We start from the raw sequence: 17,663 nt of genomic DNA, 5'->3' as shown, positions 1-17,663 counted from the left end.
TCTTGGTTAGGTGAAACAAATGATAGTGCCTGTAGCTTTCATTATCTCATCTGTTTTCTGTTTTTTTTTTAATCTGTGTCTGTGTTACTCTCTCTGTCTCATCTCTTTCCTTAGCCTTTGTCTCTATTCCCACACACTCCCCCTCTCCTCTTGCTCATTTTCACGGCCTTTCTCTCATTATTTATACTTCAATTTTCAATTTTCTCTTACGTTTCTATCTCCCTCTCTCTCTCAGCCTCCCCTCCCCTTTCTCTCTGGCTCTCTCTGTGTCTCTCTCGCTCTCTGCCGCTTGCTCTCTGCCTCTATAATTCTTCAGTATCTCTTGTGAATTGAAATGCATTTGGGTCAGTGGTTCCACCATGAAACTGTGAAACTATGTGCCTCAGCGTTTGCGTTTTAGTCTTATTTTCCAACCTGCTCAGCTTATCTGGCCTACCTACCAACATTAATGCCAGATCAGTTGGCACAGTAGATGGAATCATTTACATGCAAAGGGTATATGAAATATAACCCTAACCCTATCATAAAATATTTACACAAAAACAGGACCACAATGTATATATTCCAGCTTTGTGAAAATAATTAACTCACCACCAACTGCGCACTGAATTAACCAAGTATAGCATTATTGGAAAAAAAGTATTCATGCATGAGTATCACAATACTATTTTCAGCTTAATCTCAGTGGGAGCACATGGATGGTACCACCTTTAGAGGGCACTGTAGTGGATTTGCCTAAAGTCAATTTGCATCAACCATGTTCTGTTCTGTTTGACCAAGTTCATTTAAATAAACAAGCTGAATCCGGGGCCCAACCCTAAACCCATACATTAAACCACAAAAATAAAATGACACAGAGAAATCATAATGTCCTATAGCCACATCCACGGTGCGATTTGTTGGGGGGGATATGTCTTCTTAGTTTGCATTACAGATGATGGTTCAACAGTTTGAAATGTAGGCTAATAGGGCCTACTGTTAACCTAAAAATATTTAAAAAATTTCATGATAAACAGGCCACATCTAATATATCTACACAGAATCACAGCCGATACACATCGTACCGGCACTCATAAAACCGCTGTAATATTGCATAGTGCATTCCCTGCAGACCGCAGTAGACCATGATCCATCTTATTGGGATCAACGTGACAACACGTCCAGTGCTTGCGTCGTCGCCGTTTGAGTGACCAGTGATCAAGTAAATGTGAAACCATGTGGGAGATACAGCAGTGGTTCTGTGTGGGGGGCCGGCCCCACAGGCCTGCTTTAGCCTCGAGGACAGGGTTGTTGTGATGAGTCACAAAGAAACGAGGTCAGTGTTGTCATATCCATATAAACTCTCACGTCCTATCAATGTTCTTGTGGGCATCGTACCCTGACCCCTACTCCTTTCTTCCTTGCTTTCGTTTCGGACATTCATTTCTCTCTCACATCCCTAAGTGACACTAGAAGCCGAGGGGGGGGAAATAAGTGACGGGAATTCCCAGCCAAGCAAGTCATTAAGGCAAAGACATTTCCTTGTTTGCCGAAGACAGCAAGAGTCCAGGATTATTTGGACCCTAGACCCCCCCGAACTGCGGTAGAGGCGGAGAGACAGAGAGAGCGAGAAAAAGAGAGAGAAGACAGAGTGGACCAGAGGAAGAGAGTGGATGAGAGAGGAAGAGAGAGATAGAGAGCGAGGCGATCAAAGTTAATGCACTGCAGGAGATGCCTTCTCAAAGTGAAAGAAACAGTGCACTTCATCAGCACTTTACCTTGACAACGCTTGGCTTGGATGTCTCCCTTCCTGAGTTATGAATTCATTTAGCAGAATTGCCGTTTGAGAGAAATATGTCACAGGGAAAAAACGGGTGATGGGAGAGTGGGAGAATGTGAGAGAGAGAGAGAGAGATAGAGAGAGAGGGGAGAGGAGAGGGGGTGCGGGGAGGGGGGGACCAGGACTGCACTGGGGAATAATTCGGCTAATGGAGTGACTGTTTGGATATTCAGCAGAAGTAGGAGTGGAGATTATGATCGAGCAATTAGCGTAACAAGGTTTTATTGATTGGCTGCTGGTGGAGCGTCTTTACTGCCAAGATGCTGTGTGTGCACGTGTGTGTGTGTGTGTGTGTGTGTGTTGTGCGTAGTGCAAATGTGTGTGTGTGTGGCCTTGCCTGCTAAAACACAATACAGTTAACTGCCCACATTGAATGCCGGCCTTTGCTAAGCATCACAGGTAAAATGGAAAGTCGAAATGGATGTTTGCGCCCTTCGAAACTTTTGTTGTTTTTGTTCACCTGCCTTGTTCATGCTTCCCTCATCAATCCCCTTTTTTTTTAAATCGAGCACAGGTACGCAACAGAAAAACCACCGCAAAACCAAACCTGGACGTGAATACTTTCAAAGTTTTTGTTTTAACAAGTTGGAACTACATGTTTTGGATTTTTTTTTTTACCTCTAGGCGTCATGCCAGTCGTAGCCTGTCTTTTTAAAATGTATTGCTGGCAAGCGCCGTTCCCCTGTGAGTTGTCGTTGTAATTAGTGTGGCGTGCGCGTGCCAACCGACAAGCTGTGAATCACACACAGAGAGGGATCAGAGGTTATTAGAGTTTGGTGTTAGTTTGTTTGGTGTATTTTATCTTTTAACACCAAAAAAAAAAAGAAAAGGCTTTCGAATAATAACAACACAGTTACAAATTGGTTTGATGTTATTTCGCGCACCGTCAATTGACCCGCTAATAAGACTTAGGAAATACTGAAGAGAGAGCGACGCTGGCCCTTCAGGTTCTCTGGTGAGGAGCAGTAGTGTTGTCAGCTGCTCCTGCGTCTGTAGAACTTGATATCTTCTGAGGACTCCTGAATCAATCACGCTCCTGTGGAGCCGATGCCCCCAAACATTCCTTCTCCTCCTCTTTCTCCTCCTTCTCCACCTCCTCCTCCTCCTCCTCCTCCTTCTCCTCCTCCTGCTACTCCTCCTCCTCCTCTTCATATGTGTAACAAAAACGTTCCTTCCTTTGGCCGCAACCCAAAACCTGACCGCTCTGTCTGGACTTTTGAGTTGGGTGGTGGGGGGTGGGGGAGACGGGAGGCTGGGAACGCGTGATTGGTTGCATTCACTGGTGTGTGACTGACAGGAAGCCCCCTCTGATTGGGGGAGACGCTCTCGTCTCGATTGTTTGCCCTGATTAAAGCCCGGGTGAGCTCTTGCGGTGCATTCTGCAGTTTGTGTATGTGTGTGTGTGTGTGTGTGTGTGTGTGTGTGTGTGTGTGTGTGTGTATATATATATAAGTATATATGTCTGTGTTTATGTGTGTGTATGTGTGTGTGTGTGTGTGTGTGTGTGTTGGTATATAAATATATATATATATATATATATATATATATATATGTGTGTGTGGGTGCGTTTGTATGTGTCTGTGTGTCTATTTGTGTGTATAAGTTTGCGTGTATGTGTGTCTGTGTGTGTGTCTGTGTGTCTGTGTGTCTAATACATGTGTATATGTTTGCGTCCATCTGTGTGTGTGTGTGTGTGTGTGTGTGTGTGTGTGTGTGTGTCTGTCTGTGTGTTGGAGGTTGGGGGTTTGACTCCCCTCCCCCCTCCCTGCTCGACCTGCTGGTCTGAACTATAGCATTAGCATGATTTACGACAGTCTCTTCTGCCGTCGTTTAGATTGGAGACCCAGGCACCAGGAGAGACCCCATCTACACCTCTCTCTCTCTCTCTCTCTCTCTCTCTTTCTCTCCTTTCCTTTTTCCTACACCTTTACTCTCTCAACAGCCAGTCCTTCCCCCCCTCCCCTCCATCTTGATGTAGTTCTCCATCACCGGCTAGTCCACCTCCCTCCGATCACGTCCGTCTCTCTCCCCTCTCCCTCGTCCCTTCTCTCACCGTTTACGGCCGTGCCTACATATCCTGCACCTCCCTTCACCACCACCTGTTCATTTTCTTTCCTCCGTTTACTCTCCCCGTTCACTCCATTCCCGTCCGTCCTCACACCTTCCCTACCTCTCATTATCTACCTCTCTTGCGCTCTCTCCTTCTCTCTCTCTCTCTCTCTCTCTCTCTCTCTCTCTCTCTCTCTCGCTACCTCCTCTTTCACCTATTACACCACCCCACTTTATTCTCTCAAATCTTTCCCTCCTCTCCAGCTCTCTCCCCCTGACTTCGTCCCCCCATCTCTCAATCTCTCACTCTTCTCTCACTTAATATTTTCTCTCTATCTCTCTCTCTCTGTCTGTCTCTCTCTCTCTCTCTCTCTCTCTCTCTCTCTTTCTCTTTCTCTCACTCAGTTTTCCTTTGTAGAAATGAAAACAAAGAGTGGCCTGCCAAAATATTTCTATAGCCGTTCGCTGACGAAGCAGGTAGCGGAGAGACAAAGCACAAAAAATAAAAAAAAATGTGATGGGGGGGGGGATATTTGTCGAAGCAATGTAAGAAGATGGAAAGCTCATTCCCTGAGGCCATTTGTTTCCTAAACTGTCATCTGAAAAGAGAACCTTGTCCCTCGCTCCATTTAAAAGCCTTCTGTTTGGAGTGCTCTACCTAGATGGGCACTGCAAACAAGACGTCCACGGCGGTGTATTTGTGCAAGGCTTCTCGCTTTGCCAAACTGTCCATCTTCTCGTTGCCTCCGGTGATCACATGACGGAGCTAATGGGCATCTTAATGTATTTGTGCAACGGGCTGGGTGGGTGTTGAGAGCACAGACCAACCTCTTAAAGGAACGCTTCGGAAACCCCTTTTTTATGATCCTCTATCTAGGGAGATTCTCTCATTCTCCCGATCTCTCTTTATATCTCTCTCTCTCCCTATCTTTTTCTCCTCTCTCTCTTTCGCTCTCTCTATTTCCTTATCCAAGAACTAATGTAAATAGTTACAATCTGTATCCGCCTCCAGCAAACTCTTACTGCAGGCCAGGGAAGCAGCCAAGGGTAAGAGAGAGAGAGAGAGAGAGAGAGAGAGAGAGAGAGAGCAAAAAACGCTCTCCGGTGAACCAAGACTCGTTAGGGTGAGAAACAAACAACAAGGCTCAGCTGGGATAATTAACAAGAGCCAATTATTGATGCACCTCTAGGTACGCTGACACCGGTTCGCGTCATCATGCGCCTAAAGAGGAGTGAATTAAGGCGATGCCCTGTTTGTATTTTCGCCTTGTCTCATTGAAAGCTACATCTCTGGCTGTTCTTTTTAGTTGTACATTTTTTTGGTCTCGACCTGTTGAAGTACTGGAGGGAAATTTTGTCTTTTTGTTGCACCGACCGCAACAATTGAAAAACCTTTTCCAGAGGCTCACAGTTGACGTCATGTCTGCACACTCATTGAGCAGAGCAAACTCATACTCGACCAACAACCAATCGTATTGGTGGGGGTGGGGGGGGGGTGTAATCCTGACTATGTCCATAATCTACGTGGGAGAACTGACAGTGGTGCAATTGTGTGGCCGCACAGCGAGCTACAGAGGAGCCACAGAGAGGTCCATTGACATGAGAGGGCTTATCTCCACCACCCCCCCCCCCCCCCACCCCCACCCCCAGCCCTGCCTTTACCAGGGGCACCGGGCACCAGACCGCTGCCTCCCTGCCCGCACCAGCTGTGCCAGCCCCCCATGCACACACACACACACCCACGTGCACTCTGAACCAGCGGGCGCCTCTCAGGCACTTAACATGTGGAATCCACAATGCGCACGCACACACACATTTGCATGCATACGCACTCAGGCAGACACGCACACACACACACACACACACACACACACACACATACATACATGCATGCTTGTCACACACACACACACACACACACTATCACACGCACACATACATACACAGCCATGTAATAGTGTCGTGACTGTACTTTTGTTCTGGGTAGATTGTATACACATACACACACACACACACACACACACACACACACACACATATGTGGATGCACACACCCCCCCACACACACACACACACACACACACGCACACACACAAAAGGGATTGTACTGCACATGGACCACCGAGGACATAGCATGCACTTATAGTTAGATGACTATTCAGACAGATGTTCACCATTTAGTTGTGAGTGCACACACACACGCACGCACGCACACACGCACGCACGCACGCACGCACGCACGCACGCACACATGCACACACACACACACACACACACACACACACGGACAAACAAGCACACATGCATACATACATATATGTTAACTGGTTGCCAACTTGCCTGGGGTAGAGCAGAGTTTATTGTGGGTGACAGGACCCTAACAATCTCTGAATAATGCACGTTTGTTTGGCTGACTGCTCCATCAGCACTCCTATTGTTAGTCCCAACATTGTTCAAGTCAATCGCTTGAGTTCCTCCAACCCTTTACTGTTGTTGTGGTTGTTGTTGTTGTTGGGTCTTTTTTTTTTTTCGTCTATTTGCTTATTCTCACAACAATAATTTGTTTTGTCATGCAAACACAGAAGCACTATTGTCGAGGTACCCATTAAAAGTTTTCACAATGGATAACTTAACAATCCAATCCACATGAATGACAAGCGATTATCCGTGCCGTTCCTGTGGCCTCAGCCAGTCTTTGGTTCGATGAGTGCGTGACTGTGACTTTTTCTCATGACATTGGACACTGCAATAAAAAGAGACCGAATCTAAAAGGAGTAAAGGCATGGTAGCTCCTCTAAAGGCCCGCTCTCTGCGGGGGACATGGCGGCGGTGTATCGCCAGAGACAGGGGAGCGGGGAAGTAATGTGTCCAGCCATGCACCATTGTAAAGCCTGATTGACCCTGTCAGGCAATACGTTTGATTACGCTCCCTTCATTTGAAATTCTGAATTCTCCATCTTCCCTTTCCCATTCGCCCCACCTCCCTCCTCTCCCTCCTCTCCCTCCTCTCCCTCCTCTTCCACCACACTCCCTCCCTCTGACATCTTGTTTTTGTTGGGTTGTTTTGTCTCTGTTCCTGCCCCCATGTCTCCCCAGTGCTATCTTTACCTCACCTCACCCAACAACAACAACAACGGCCACGTCGAGGGCTGGTCACCGTCACTCTAGATGCCTGTTGGTGAAGACCAAACACCTCCCTGCTTACCCTCCTATGCATTCTATGCATGGTGGCAGAGTGGGACACGCATGCGTTTGACAGCGGTTGTTCCTGTATTGTATTTGCAAAGTGCCATGCTAGGCATGACCTCATGCAGGCGCCACGCAGACCATGATGATGGCTTGTGTGAATTGTATGCTATAATTACCACCCCCCATCTAATTAACCCCTTGTGACTCGTGAATCAATATGTTTCCCCTACATTCTGTATCTATAATTGTTGCTGATATATAATTATACTACATTCAAATTAATGTGCTCTGGATCCTCAAGTGTTTTAATAATTCAAGCTGATTGGCCACCCGTACTTTATGATATAGTCAGACGTTAAAGGTGTGTTATGAAATACAGATATGTTTTTGCTTGTCCTGTCACATCCCTTTAGATGGAGCAGGGGCTATGCATGTCCCAGTAAGTTTGCAGAGCGAGTGCGCAGAGTGAAGACAAGTAGAATACACAAATACAGACAGAGACAGGGAGAAAGATATATATGTATATATATATAGAGGGAGGGAGAGAGACAGAGAGAGAGAGAGAGAGAGAGAGGGTGACATATGATGTGGTGATGAAAGGTTGTGTTTATTATTTGAGTAAACCTCTCTCCATGTTTTGACACACACACACACACACACACATACAAACATTGACTGCAGTGTGTGCCACTTCAGATTAGTCACTGGTGGAGGAGATCAGCCCCTATCTGTTGTGAAATGCATTAGTAGTCCACTCAGAGCCTATACAGCCCAGGGTTAAACGCAAATTATATCATTTCTGTCATCTAATCAAATCACACTGACCCCCATGACCCGGGAGATGAGTCAAATGCATAATGAAATATGACATGGCACAAAAGCTGTGATTCTAATACGCTCTGACACGCGATCAGATGTGGATGACCCCTGACCCTTGGGCTGACGAGCGTGCGGTACACAAGGAACAGGACACACAAGCCGAGGTACATGCGGAAAGAGACACGAAGGGAAGGGAAGACGAAAAGTACAAGCAATTAGAGAGGCTGGCTGTGAGTGGATGGACGGGTTTGTTGGTAATGATGTACGAGGGGAACCTGGCCATCTGTGGCTGTTTGATAGTTTGCGCTTCTGTACGAGTTGCCGTAGTTAGTGTTGTAAATCTTGGCTTTTTTCCTACTTTCATTTGACATGATGGTCACACGAAACATACATTGCAGTTTCTTGTCACAGATCATCAGCGACTTCTTCGTTTATCTTTCCCGGTCGAAGCCAAGTCATTGCGATATTGCAGTTTGGGGGCTCAGGCGCCGGAAAAAGCGCTTTAACCTTGCCGACCCTGAAACCTGTTTACCAACAGCGCCACAAACATGCAAATAAATAATATATCGACTCAGTTTAATTCCCTGGATGGATAGGAGGCGAGCCTGGATCAGCAGAACCTGCTGAGATGAGTGAGGGGCCCTCAGGCTCCAGACCCGTTGGGCCCCTGGCGGAGGGCATCAGGGTTCGGGGTCAACACCTCTGACGGTAACCTAAAGCCACATTGTGTCCATTGGTAGTAGGATGTACTCTAGGTTTAGCCAAAATACTGTTGTGAAGCTCATCATGGTGGAATGTGATGCTAGCCTTGTCTTACGCAGTGCCCAAGTGATAGCTTGTGGCCTTCAGCCCGTTTCATGCACATTCTGATGCATTTGTATTCACAAGTCGTAGAACATTCTGATACAGATTCCTTTCTTGACAAATGGCACTAGACTTTATTTTACACTTGACCACAGTATAGGGCATTTCTCTTGACATACTATGTGACAAGCTGTTAAAATAGATTATTTCTTTTTCCACACCATAATCTTAAGCAAAACCCCAATGGTAGCAACAGTCAACAGCAACCCATACCAAGAGAAGAAACGGACCTCTGAGTTGAACTGCATGAATATATAAGTACATTAGGAGCTTTATTTGGGGAAGGGGTGTTCAGCCTGGACAAAATGGATGACACCCTCTAAAATAAACTCCAGACCACGTGAAAAAGAGAGATAACCGGGCCTGTCACGGGCAAGGGGGAGGGGTTACTGTGGCGACGCGAAGCAGGAGGAGGAGGAGGTGGCGGAGAAGGGGGGGGGGGGGGGGGGGGGGGTTGGGGGGTGTCGAAGGTGATGGAAGCGGTAGTATGTGGGGGAGTTTCAAGCATAAATCACGTTGTGACAAAGCTCTCCAATAGGCAGATAAGTGCACATTAGTGGTACGGCAGATCTGTCATCGTCTCTGGCCGAGCTGTCTTTCCCCGCCCTCCCCGCCAAACAAACGCTGACTTTGGACTCCAAAGTGTGTTGTGCGCTAGGCCTGATTCCAGCATCTGCCTTTACATATACCCACTACCATAGATCATGCTATCGGTGCCTCATCCAATGTTGCTCTGTATATATTCCATATATTTGATTCTTTCCACATATGTCTATTCAATCTGCATTCTAGTTGCATATATGGAAGTACAATAGCAACAGGAATTCCAATCATGAAGAAATAATGGTTTTCCGACGATACAGACTTGTTCTTGTCTAGTGCTATTGTGTAATTCCATTTATTGACTTACCTTTTAGCAAGGTATCTGCATGTGGACCAGTTATGCATGACCCCGCCGGCATCAATACAAGCTTTAGTATGTAAATCAGCCCATACACAAACCAAACACAAACAAATGCTAGCCTACTAGTACTACTACTCCAAAAAAACCGAAGCAATAAAAAAAGAATCCCATATAAATATTATGTTTTGAATACGACAGTCTTAACCACTAATGCGATAAATGTGTTCGCCCGGCAACCATATCCTTAGTTAATTCTTCTCACTTTCAAGAGAGACAGCGTAACTAATTCCCAGCAAAATATGCAGATAATGAGCCATTTGCTACAGTCGATGTAATCCACAGAGGGCCCTGACTACTCAGGCGTCGCCGGAGACCCAGATCCGTGCCAAGCCAAGACGGGCTGGAGCGCTTCCCATTCAGCGCTATTTATTTTCCATCTCCGTCCCAGACCAACTGTGTGTTCATCTGTTTCTCTTAAATGCAAGGTGTGTGTGTCGTGGATGTAGCAGTTTCGGTCTGAGGATGCGCCGCTTAATTAAAACACCACAGATTGTGCTGGAGTCTGTGTAAAAAAAAAAAAAAAGAGGAAGAAATATTTAGTGAAATGGAAAAAATGGGGAAGGCTATATATAGGCAGTGATAGTCCCTGTAGTGTTGTGTGTCGCCAGTGATATTGATCAAGGAAGGACATGGTTGTCTTCTGTGATGGGCTGGAAACAAAGCAATCTATGTGTGTGGTTGTATAACAGAGGTCTGCTACAGCCACACATGGGATGGTGGGTTATTGTTTAATAATGCAATGCGTTACTAGGATATATGTTCGGCTGGGGGACTCATCCCATGCATGTCCTTTGTTCTGATTTTACATTTCAAAGAGAAAAGGCGAATCGTTAGTCAGTATGTTGTTGTGGTTGTTGTTGTTGGCTCTGTGCATGCAATCTCATTAGGAATAGAACTCTCCATGAAACAACAGTCTTTGGACCCCAATCTGTTGGATTCCTGCCTTTAGATAGTTCCACAGATCACGCTCTTTGTGCCTCATCTAACCTCTCCTTTGTGTACATATTTTAGGTTGACTGTATCTGTACTCCATAAGAGTCAAAATAATTATACTGTTATGAGAGTCAAAATAACAAGATATAACTCTATATATAATATAGTTATTATCTTCCCTCAAAATCACTGAATAGTTTGTCATCAGATAACACATAAACATGTGTCTCAACATGCAGGGTATTTATAGGAAAGAAGTGAAGGATTAACAATGCAATACAAGAAAATATGTTGGTCTCTGTCACATCCTTCAAACTCCCTTCCTTTGTTTGGATTTTATATTGGGAAGACGTATAGCGAAAACTATTAGTTTACATTAGTCCTTATGTTCTTCCTCTGCACAAGCATTACTATTGTGAAATATGGCATCTAAGTCCTTTTTGCCTTCATCCTTCATACGCTCTTGGTATTTACATTTTATCATCAAGTGCAGCACTGCAGTTTTTTTTTCAAGGCAATCCCAACACATGACGCACACCCTCAGTTCCTATCTCTCTCAAACACAAGCAAAGATATTCAATGGGTCACAGACAACGTCGGCAAAGCACATACTCTAAGAATAACAAAAAACTAAGTAGGAAAATAAAATCTAAAAGCTGATAATACAGGCCCAGAGAGGGGACCACTAAGCATGATGGATCTTATGTTGTGGGTTCCCTTCCCCAATAGGGGAATGGATCAAGACCCAACAATATGAGTGGATGGTAAAAATGATGACAGCCACGCAAGGCTGCCAAGAGGACGTGTACAGGAGGGCTCGCGTTACACAATGCCCCCAATGTTTACATCAGACAGTTGAGTTTCCTTCCAACAATTATGAGGGGAATTGAATCTCAGGAAATGTTTGTTTTCGTGTCCATTAGACCAAACAATAACTCTAGCCCAGAAGGTTTACAAAAGCAGCTGTCTTCAAAGGACAGCTCGGAAAATGAATAGCCACCAGTTTCGCACACGTTGTCAACGCAAAGTGAACCAATTTGAAGCTTTTACGCATTTTTCTTTTTTAATTTGTCCCAACATGCAAGCGGATTAAAGCACATTTTAAATGTTTACCTCTCTGTCTGCAATCTCTATGTCTAATGATTTTCCTTTTAACTTGTTGTACTGCTTGTCTTTGATAATCAATTCGAATCCATCTAATTCAATCAAATCTAAAAGCTGTAGATTTTCCGCAAAAGCAATACAATTGCTCTTGTCCCTCTACCACCTGCCTGGTATTTACCCGTCTGTAAATGTGGTCGAGACAGTCTGTGGCGCTGGTGGACAGAATAGCAGTCACTATCCTTTCTCCTCTCTCCCCCCCCCCCCCACCCCACCCCCCATCTCTTTCTTTTTGCCCTTTATTTTCTAAAAGTATCTGTTTGAGAGATAAATGACCGCTCTGCCAGCCAGGATGACAGCCTACACAAAGATGATATTGAATTGATTTCTGAAATGTTGCAGAACTGACTGTTTGATGTATACGGCGAGACATGAATCATAAAAATTCTATTAAAAACCCCTTGAATGGCTGACACCAGAATATTATTTGTGATGATTAATTTGACTTGGCCGTTACAATGGGAGTCGACTTGGATCGTATTAGACAAAATGGCTTTTCATTCCCTGTTAAGATCCCCCTGCTATTTTTCTTTGGACAACTCCGTGAAACAGAGGTTCTTCTCTTTTCTCCGGTAATAGTGGTTTGAGTGGAGCTCTCTTTGTGCAGAATCTCACAGCCATGATGCTTTACTACTTACTTTGATTCCGTGGCTGGTGCTGTTATTTAATAGGGATAGGATGTTCTGATATTCTGCTGGTGTAACACATAAACATTGCACTTAATACTTTTTACAGTGTGTCGGTTTTCACTGTGGTCCTGTTGGTGTTTTTCCCGTTAGTGTAGAGAAAGATGTGGCTTTCGGAAGGCGCTTTTATTAGCCCACTGACATAATGTTACTTTACAAGGTAAAGTAATGTATCTTGTAACTGTGTATCGTACTATAACTGAGGGGCCAGGGAGTCACGAGGGTCCTCATCACACCCTTGAGGTGCTCTACACAAGGCTTCTGCAATGCATTCTGGGATTTGGGAGCACTTTATCTCACTTTCAAACTAATTATGCCTCATTAAAGCTAGGGTTAGCAACTTGGAGCCAGTATGCTTGATATTGAAAGGATCCAACCAAAAAATTTCTTTAGGCCTCCCTCCAAAGCCACTCCCCCAAAACACATGACTAGGTTGCTAGCCTTAGCAAAATAAGTACCTAGCCTTGGGGAAGAATCCAGTCATGTGCAAAGAAGAGTGACGGAGGTAGGCGAGTGGTAGACGGGGAGGTAGGCCATCCAATCATTTCATTCTGGCCGAATGAAACAATTGGATCGGTTTATAATAGGACTGCAAAAGCCAAAGATACTGGATTTTATTTTTGTGACAACATTCGATTTTTTGATGAACAATCAAGACAAAAAATGCATCTAAAATAAATAACTTACCCTAGCTTTAAAACTACTACTATCACTTCACCAGGCCGCTGTATGTATAATTCACATTCAGTGCTGTTCATACATACCAACTCGTTACCTTCCTTGTCCCGGCCTTTCTCCCAGAGCTACACGGGCCAGAGCGGCGGCGGCGGCGGTGGCGGCGGCTCCGGGAACCCCAGCGGGAACGCCGCGGGCGACGAGGACTACGAGATCCCGCCCATCACTCCACCCAACCACCCGGAGCCCTCCCTCCTCCACCTGATGGAGCACGACTCCACCGGGTACCTCTGCCACTCGTTGCCCCACAACGGGCTCATCAACCCTTACTCCTACCCGGAGCTGCCCGCCCTCATGATGTCCAACATGCTGGCCCAGGACGGCCACCTGCTCTCCAGCCAGATGCCCTCGGTGAGTGGCTGTCAAAGGGGAACACAGTCTACACCCAGCATTCTATTTGATCTACGGGCAGACTATAGATAGATAGATAGAGACAGAGAGTTATGTATATAGAATGATAGATTGATAGATATACGGATAGAGATCTAGCCAGAGATAGATATATAGGCAGATAGAGAGAGAGACATATAGGTAGAAAGATGAGAGAGCGATAGAGAGAGAGACATAGGTAGATAGATAAAGAGAGCGATAGAGACAGAGAGCGAGAGCGACATACAGGTAGATAGATGGAGAGAGAGACATATAGATAGATAGAGAGGGAGATAGAGAGGATATAGAGAAAGAGAGAGGGATAGACTGACAGACAGACAAAGTGTCAAACAAACAGACAAAATGCAATATCATTTGTGCAGCAAATGTTTCATATCCCTAATATAAAACATGAGTTATATCTTTATATCGTTATATCTATCAAACACTTTTTTGGATGTACAAAAATATCAACCTCATTAAACAAAACAGCACTGCAAGCACTCATTTCATGATACAGTGTGTGCAACCGCACACAAAAAGGAAATTTAACATAAAGAATATATTACAACATGAAGGAGGAAAGAAATGGGGGATGGGGGACTTTAATGGAGCTCATTGGCTGCTAAGTCAGCTCTTATGCACGGAGAAAAGGATTGTGGGTAAATTCTATAGTATCATTTGGAGACAGCTTGCATCGGTCAATCTGTCAGGCATATCACGATGAATACCCACTGATTACTCTCTCAGCACCATACAAAACCCTTCCCTAATTACAACCCGTAATTGCATTCACATGTGATGCAGTAAAAAATAGAACCTTTCCCCACATTTTGGCAGTTAGAATTTTTTTAGGTAACAGCGTTGTGGTAATGTTGTACATGTTACAGTTTTACTTCAATAAATGTACAAAACCAAAGCTTTCTGTATTTTAACTGATGTAAACAACCAGAGTAGCTACATTTGTGTATTGAAGATGAAGCCAGTTTCACTATTGATTCATGCATATTTAAGTACAGGGCGTTCTCAGATGCCTTCAGCCAGGCATCAAATGAAACACAACATTCTTTTTAGATTTGATTTTTATATTGATGACATCGCCTTTTGGTGTATCCAAAATCCTATCTGAACTTTGAAGGTCAGAATATCACAAAATCGTTTCATTGCAGCGTTTCTTTATGTATTACAGTTGCAGTATTGTGTAAACAACCAATCCTGTTGAATACAAAAAAACTTGTTATTTTTTAGATATAGGATTCATCATCCCTTTGACAAAAACTAAGAGGCCGCCATGCGTATTAAATTTCACGCAGCATATTTGAATGTTTCTCATAAACAATGACAGATGAGGGGTAAACAGCACCCACTGGTCCCAGGCAACGCCGCGGCTTGATACAAATCTTGAAATATACGACGCTGCTCCCTGTAATGCTCCCATAGGTATTGGACTCGTATATCATTTATCTTCATCGTCATTTCACATTTTGATCATGACCTTTACAGGGGAGACAGTGGTTGATTGGCCATTTGTTCTCTTGGTGGACAGGTAATTCATTACGGCTTCACAGCACACACAGACACGCACACACACACACACACACACACACACACACACACACACACACACACACACACACACACACACACACACACATATGGCCTGGTTTGAATAAAGCGAATATGGCAGGTTGTACGATGAAAACACACCAGGCTTTTATGCTTTTGTTGTTGTGGTTATTTTCTTTTTGCTTTTAATATGAACCAGCACACTAGTTGCTGTGTTATTGTATTCAATGGATGAGCTGATGTTGGTGTCGGTAGTGAGGGATCCAAAGGGGCTTTTAGTTTATTGTAAATCCAGTCAGGTAAAAAAAAGCTATTTAAAATAGAATTTTAATGAAATGAATCTTCAGCTCTCACGGTGCTGTATTATTATTCTGTTGTCCCAGGTTCTCGAATAGAACCATAGCCGTGTGTAGTACGTAGTGTTAAGAGTAATGGCATAAAATCACGACTTGATTACTCAAATGAAAGCAAAAGTATTTTTTATCAATTGATCTTGGATCTTTTACGAATTGCTTTTTTTCTTTGCTCTTAAACCACTCAATCCTCGATTTTCTCCAAATGCATTCTGGTTTTGAACAGCTCAGAGACGAATCCATAAACTACAGCCAAAGAACCCTGAATGAAACGTATAACGTAGCATATAAAGTAGCACAGATAGAAAACAGCGACCCAAAGAAGAAACAGTTCAAATCGAATCGCCCGCATGGCTAAATCTACCCAAAGCATAGCAGAGGTTCATTGTGTGTGTGTGTGTGTGTGGTGTGTGTGTGTGTGTGTGTGTGTGTGCGGAGAAAGACCCGGGTATCTATTAAAAACGGTGAGTCACCTTGACACACTCTGGTGGGCAGGGTAATTAGGCGCACTGTGCACTTCAAACAAGGCGGCGCTGCCATTATCAACGTACCTACTCTACGCAGATAGATGGATAAATAAAGAGCTGCTTTCTCTCCTGTTAGATTGCTCTGGATGGGGATTGGTCTGGGCCAGGGAGGAGGGGCTCGATAGCAACAGTATATATGTTGATGGGATGAGGTGCTGCTGCAGGGGAAGTTGCCCCTGGTGTGTGTGTGTGTGTGTGTGTGTGTGTGTGTGTGTTTGAGTTTTTGTATGTAATATGGAGACACTGTGTGTTGGGGGAAGGTGCACCCACACGTGTGTGTGTGTGTGTGTGTGTGTGTGTGTGTGTGTGTGTGTGTGTGTGTGTGTGTGTGTGTGTGTGTGTGTGTGTGTGTACGACATGCATGTGTGGGTGTATGTCTTTGTAATATGGAGACACTGTGTGTGTGTGTGTGTGTGTGTGTGTGTGTGTGTGTGGGGGAGGGTGTGTGGGGGAGGGTGCCGGCACGTGTGTGTGTGTGTGTGTGTGTGTGTGTGTGTGTGTGTGTGTGTGTGTGTGCGTGTGCGTGTGTGTGTGTACGTGTGTGTGCATGTTGCAGCAAGTACATGTCTGTGAGCATGTTTGTGTGGTGTCTATGTAATATGTAGACACAGTGTGTGTAGCGGGAGGGCACATGCACACACGTGTGTTTGTGTATGCATGTGTGTGTGTGTGTGTGTGTGTGCTTCTGTGTAACGTGCGTGTGTCTACTATAAACAATATCTATGCTGTTGAAATGGATCCACTACATCTGGAGGTCAGGCCTTATATTCAATCTTGAGCACATTGAAAAAAAAATCCATTACGGTTCATCTTTCCTGCATCAGCCATTCTATTGTGGTGCCGCAGTGAGATCTGTTTTCATCAGGCAGATTCAATACGTGAGCTGGGCAATGAAAAGAGTGCTATAGGGCTGGACGGAGAGAAGAGGGGATGAGGATAGAGGGGAGAGAGAGAGAGTGAGAGGGAGTAATATGTGGAGGAGAGAGTGAGAGAGAGGGAATAGTGGCTGGAGGGGGGGGGGGTAAGAGCAAAGATACTCTGGTACGGTCACGAGAAGAGGAGAATCTTTATTTTATTCTTTTGGGAAAATGTGTCGAAAATAGCCGTGAACCTTGAGTTTCCTGTACCTCCGGAATATTTGAAAGGTATATTTGTATTACATTAACATGTTTTGCATTATTGTATTCGGAGCCGTGCCAATGTTATGAGTATGAGCCTTGTGGGTAACCTTGCTCAAGGTATGTTCCTCTACATAGCGGGCCATATGTGGAATATGTCGATACAGATCTATCATAAATAGCAAGACAACCGCAACACAATGGGTGTTTATTTAACATTTCATTGATTTTTTTTCCTAGTATTGTTCATTTGAATGATGTTTTTTAATTTGAACGAATCTTATTAACAGCATTTTCATGAATGACTTTTTTCAAAAGCTAGCACACATTTTGGGACTGGCAGATATTTGGCTGCTCTGCACTCTTTGGGCTCTCTTTGCTCTCTTGCCCAGTGAGAGATCCAAATGTTTTGTTTAACATGCTAAGTACCTTCCACCAGGAGGATCAAACAATTTTGTTTTTAGTTGGGCTTATGATTGATTCATGCTTTTTTTTAAATGTACAACTAAAG

General features: G+C 44.5%; 1 protein-coding gene across 4 annotated transcripts in view; it reads left to right on the top strand.

Annotated features, from left to right (window-relative positions):
* tox2 (TOX high mobility group box family member 2) overlaps positions 1-17,663 on the top strand; it is a 104,796-nt gene that overhangs the window by 63,199 nt on the left and 23,934 nt on the right. For all 4 annotated transcript variants that reach the window (XM_084463727.1, XM_084463728.1, XM_084463729.1 and 1 more), the window contains one exon: positions 13,286-13,570. In XM_084463727.1, the coding sequence (XP_084319853.1) occupies positions 13,286-13,570 (285 nt within the window). The remainder of the gene's footprint in view (positions 1-13,285; positions 13,571-17,663) is intronic.

The sequence above is a fragment of the Micromesistius poutassou genome (genome assembly GCF_964030765.1).
Source record: "Micromesistius poutassou genome assembly, chromosome: 2".
NCBI lineage: Eukaryota > Metazoa > Chordata > Actinopteri > Gadiformes > Gadidae > Micromesistius > Micromesistius poutassou.
The sequence above is the reverse complement of the archived record's forward strand: the minus strand, read 5'-3'. Positions and strand labels throughout refer to the sequence as shown.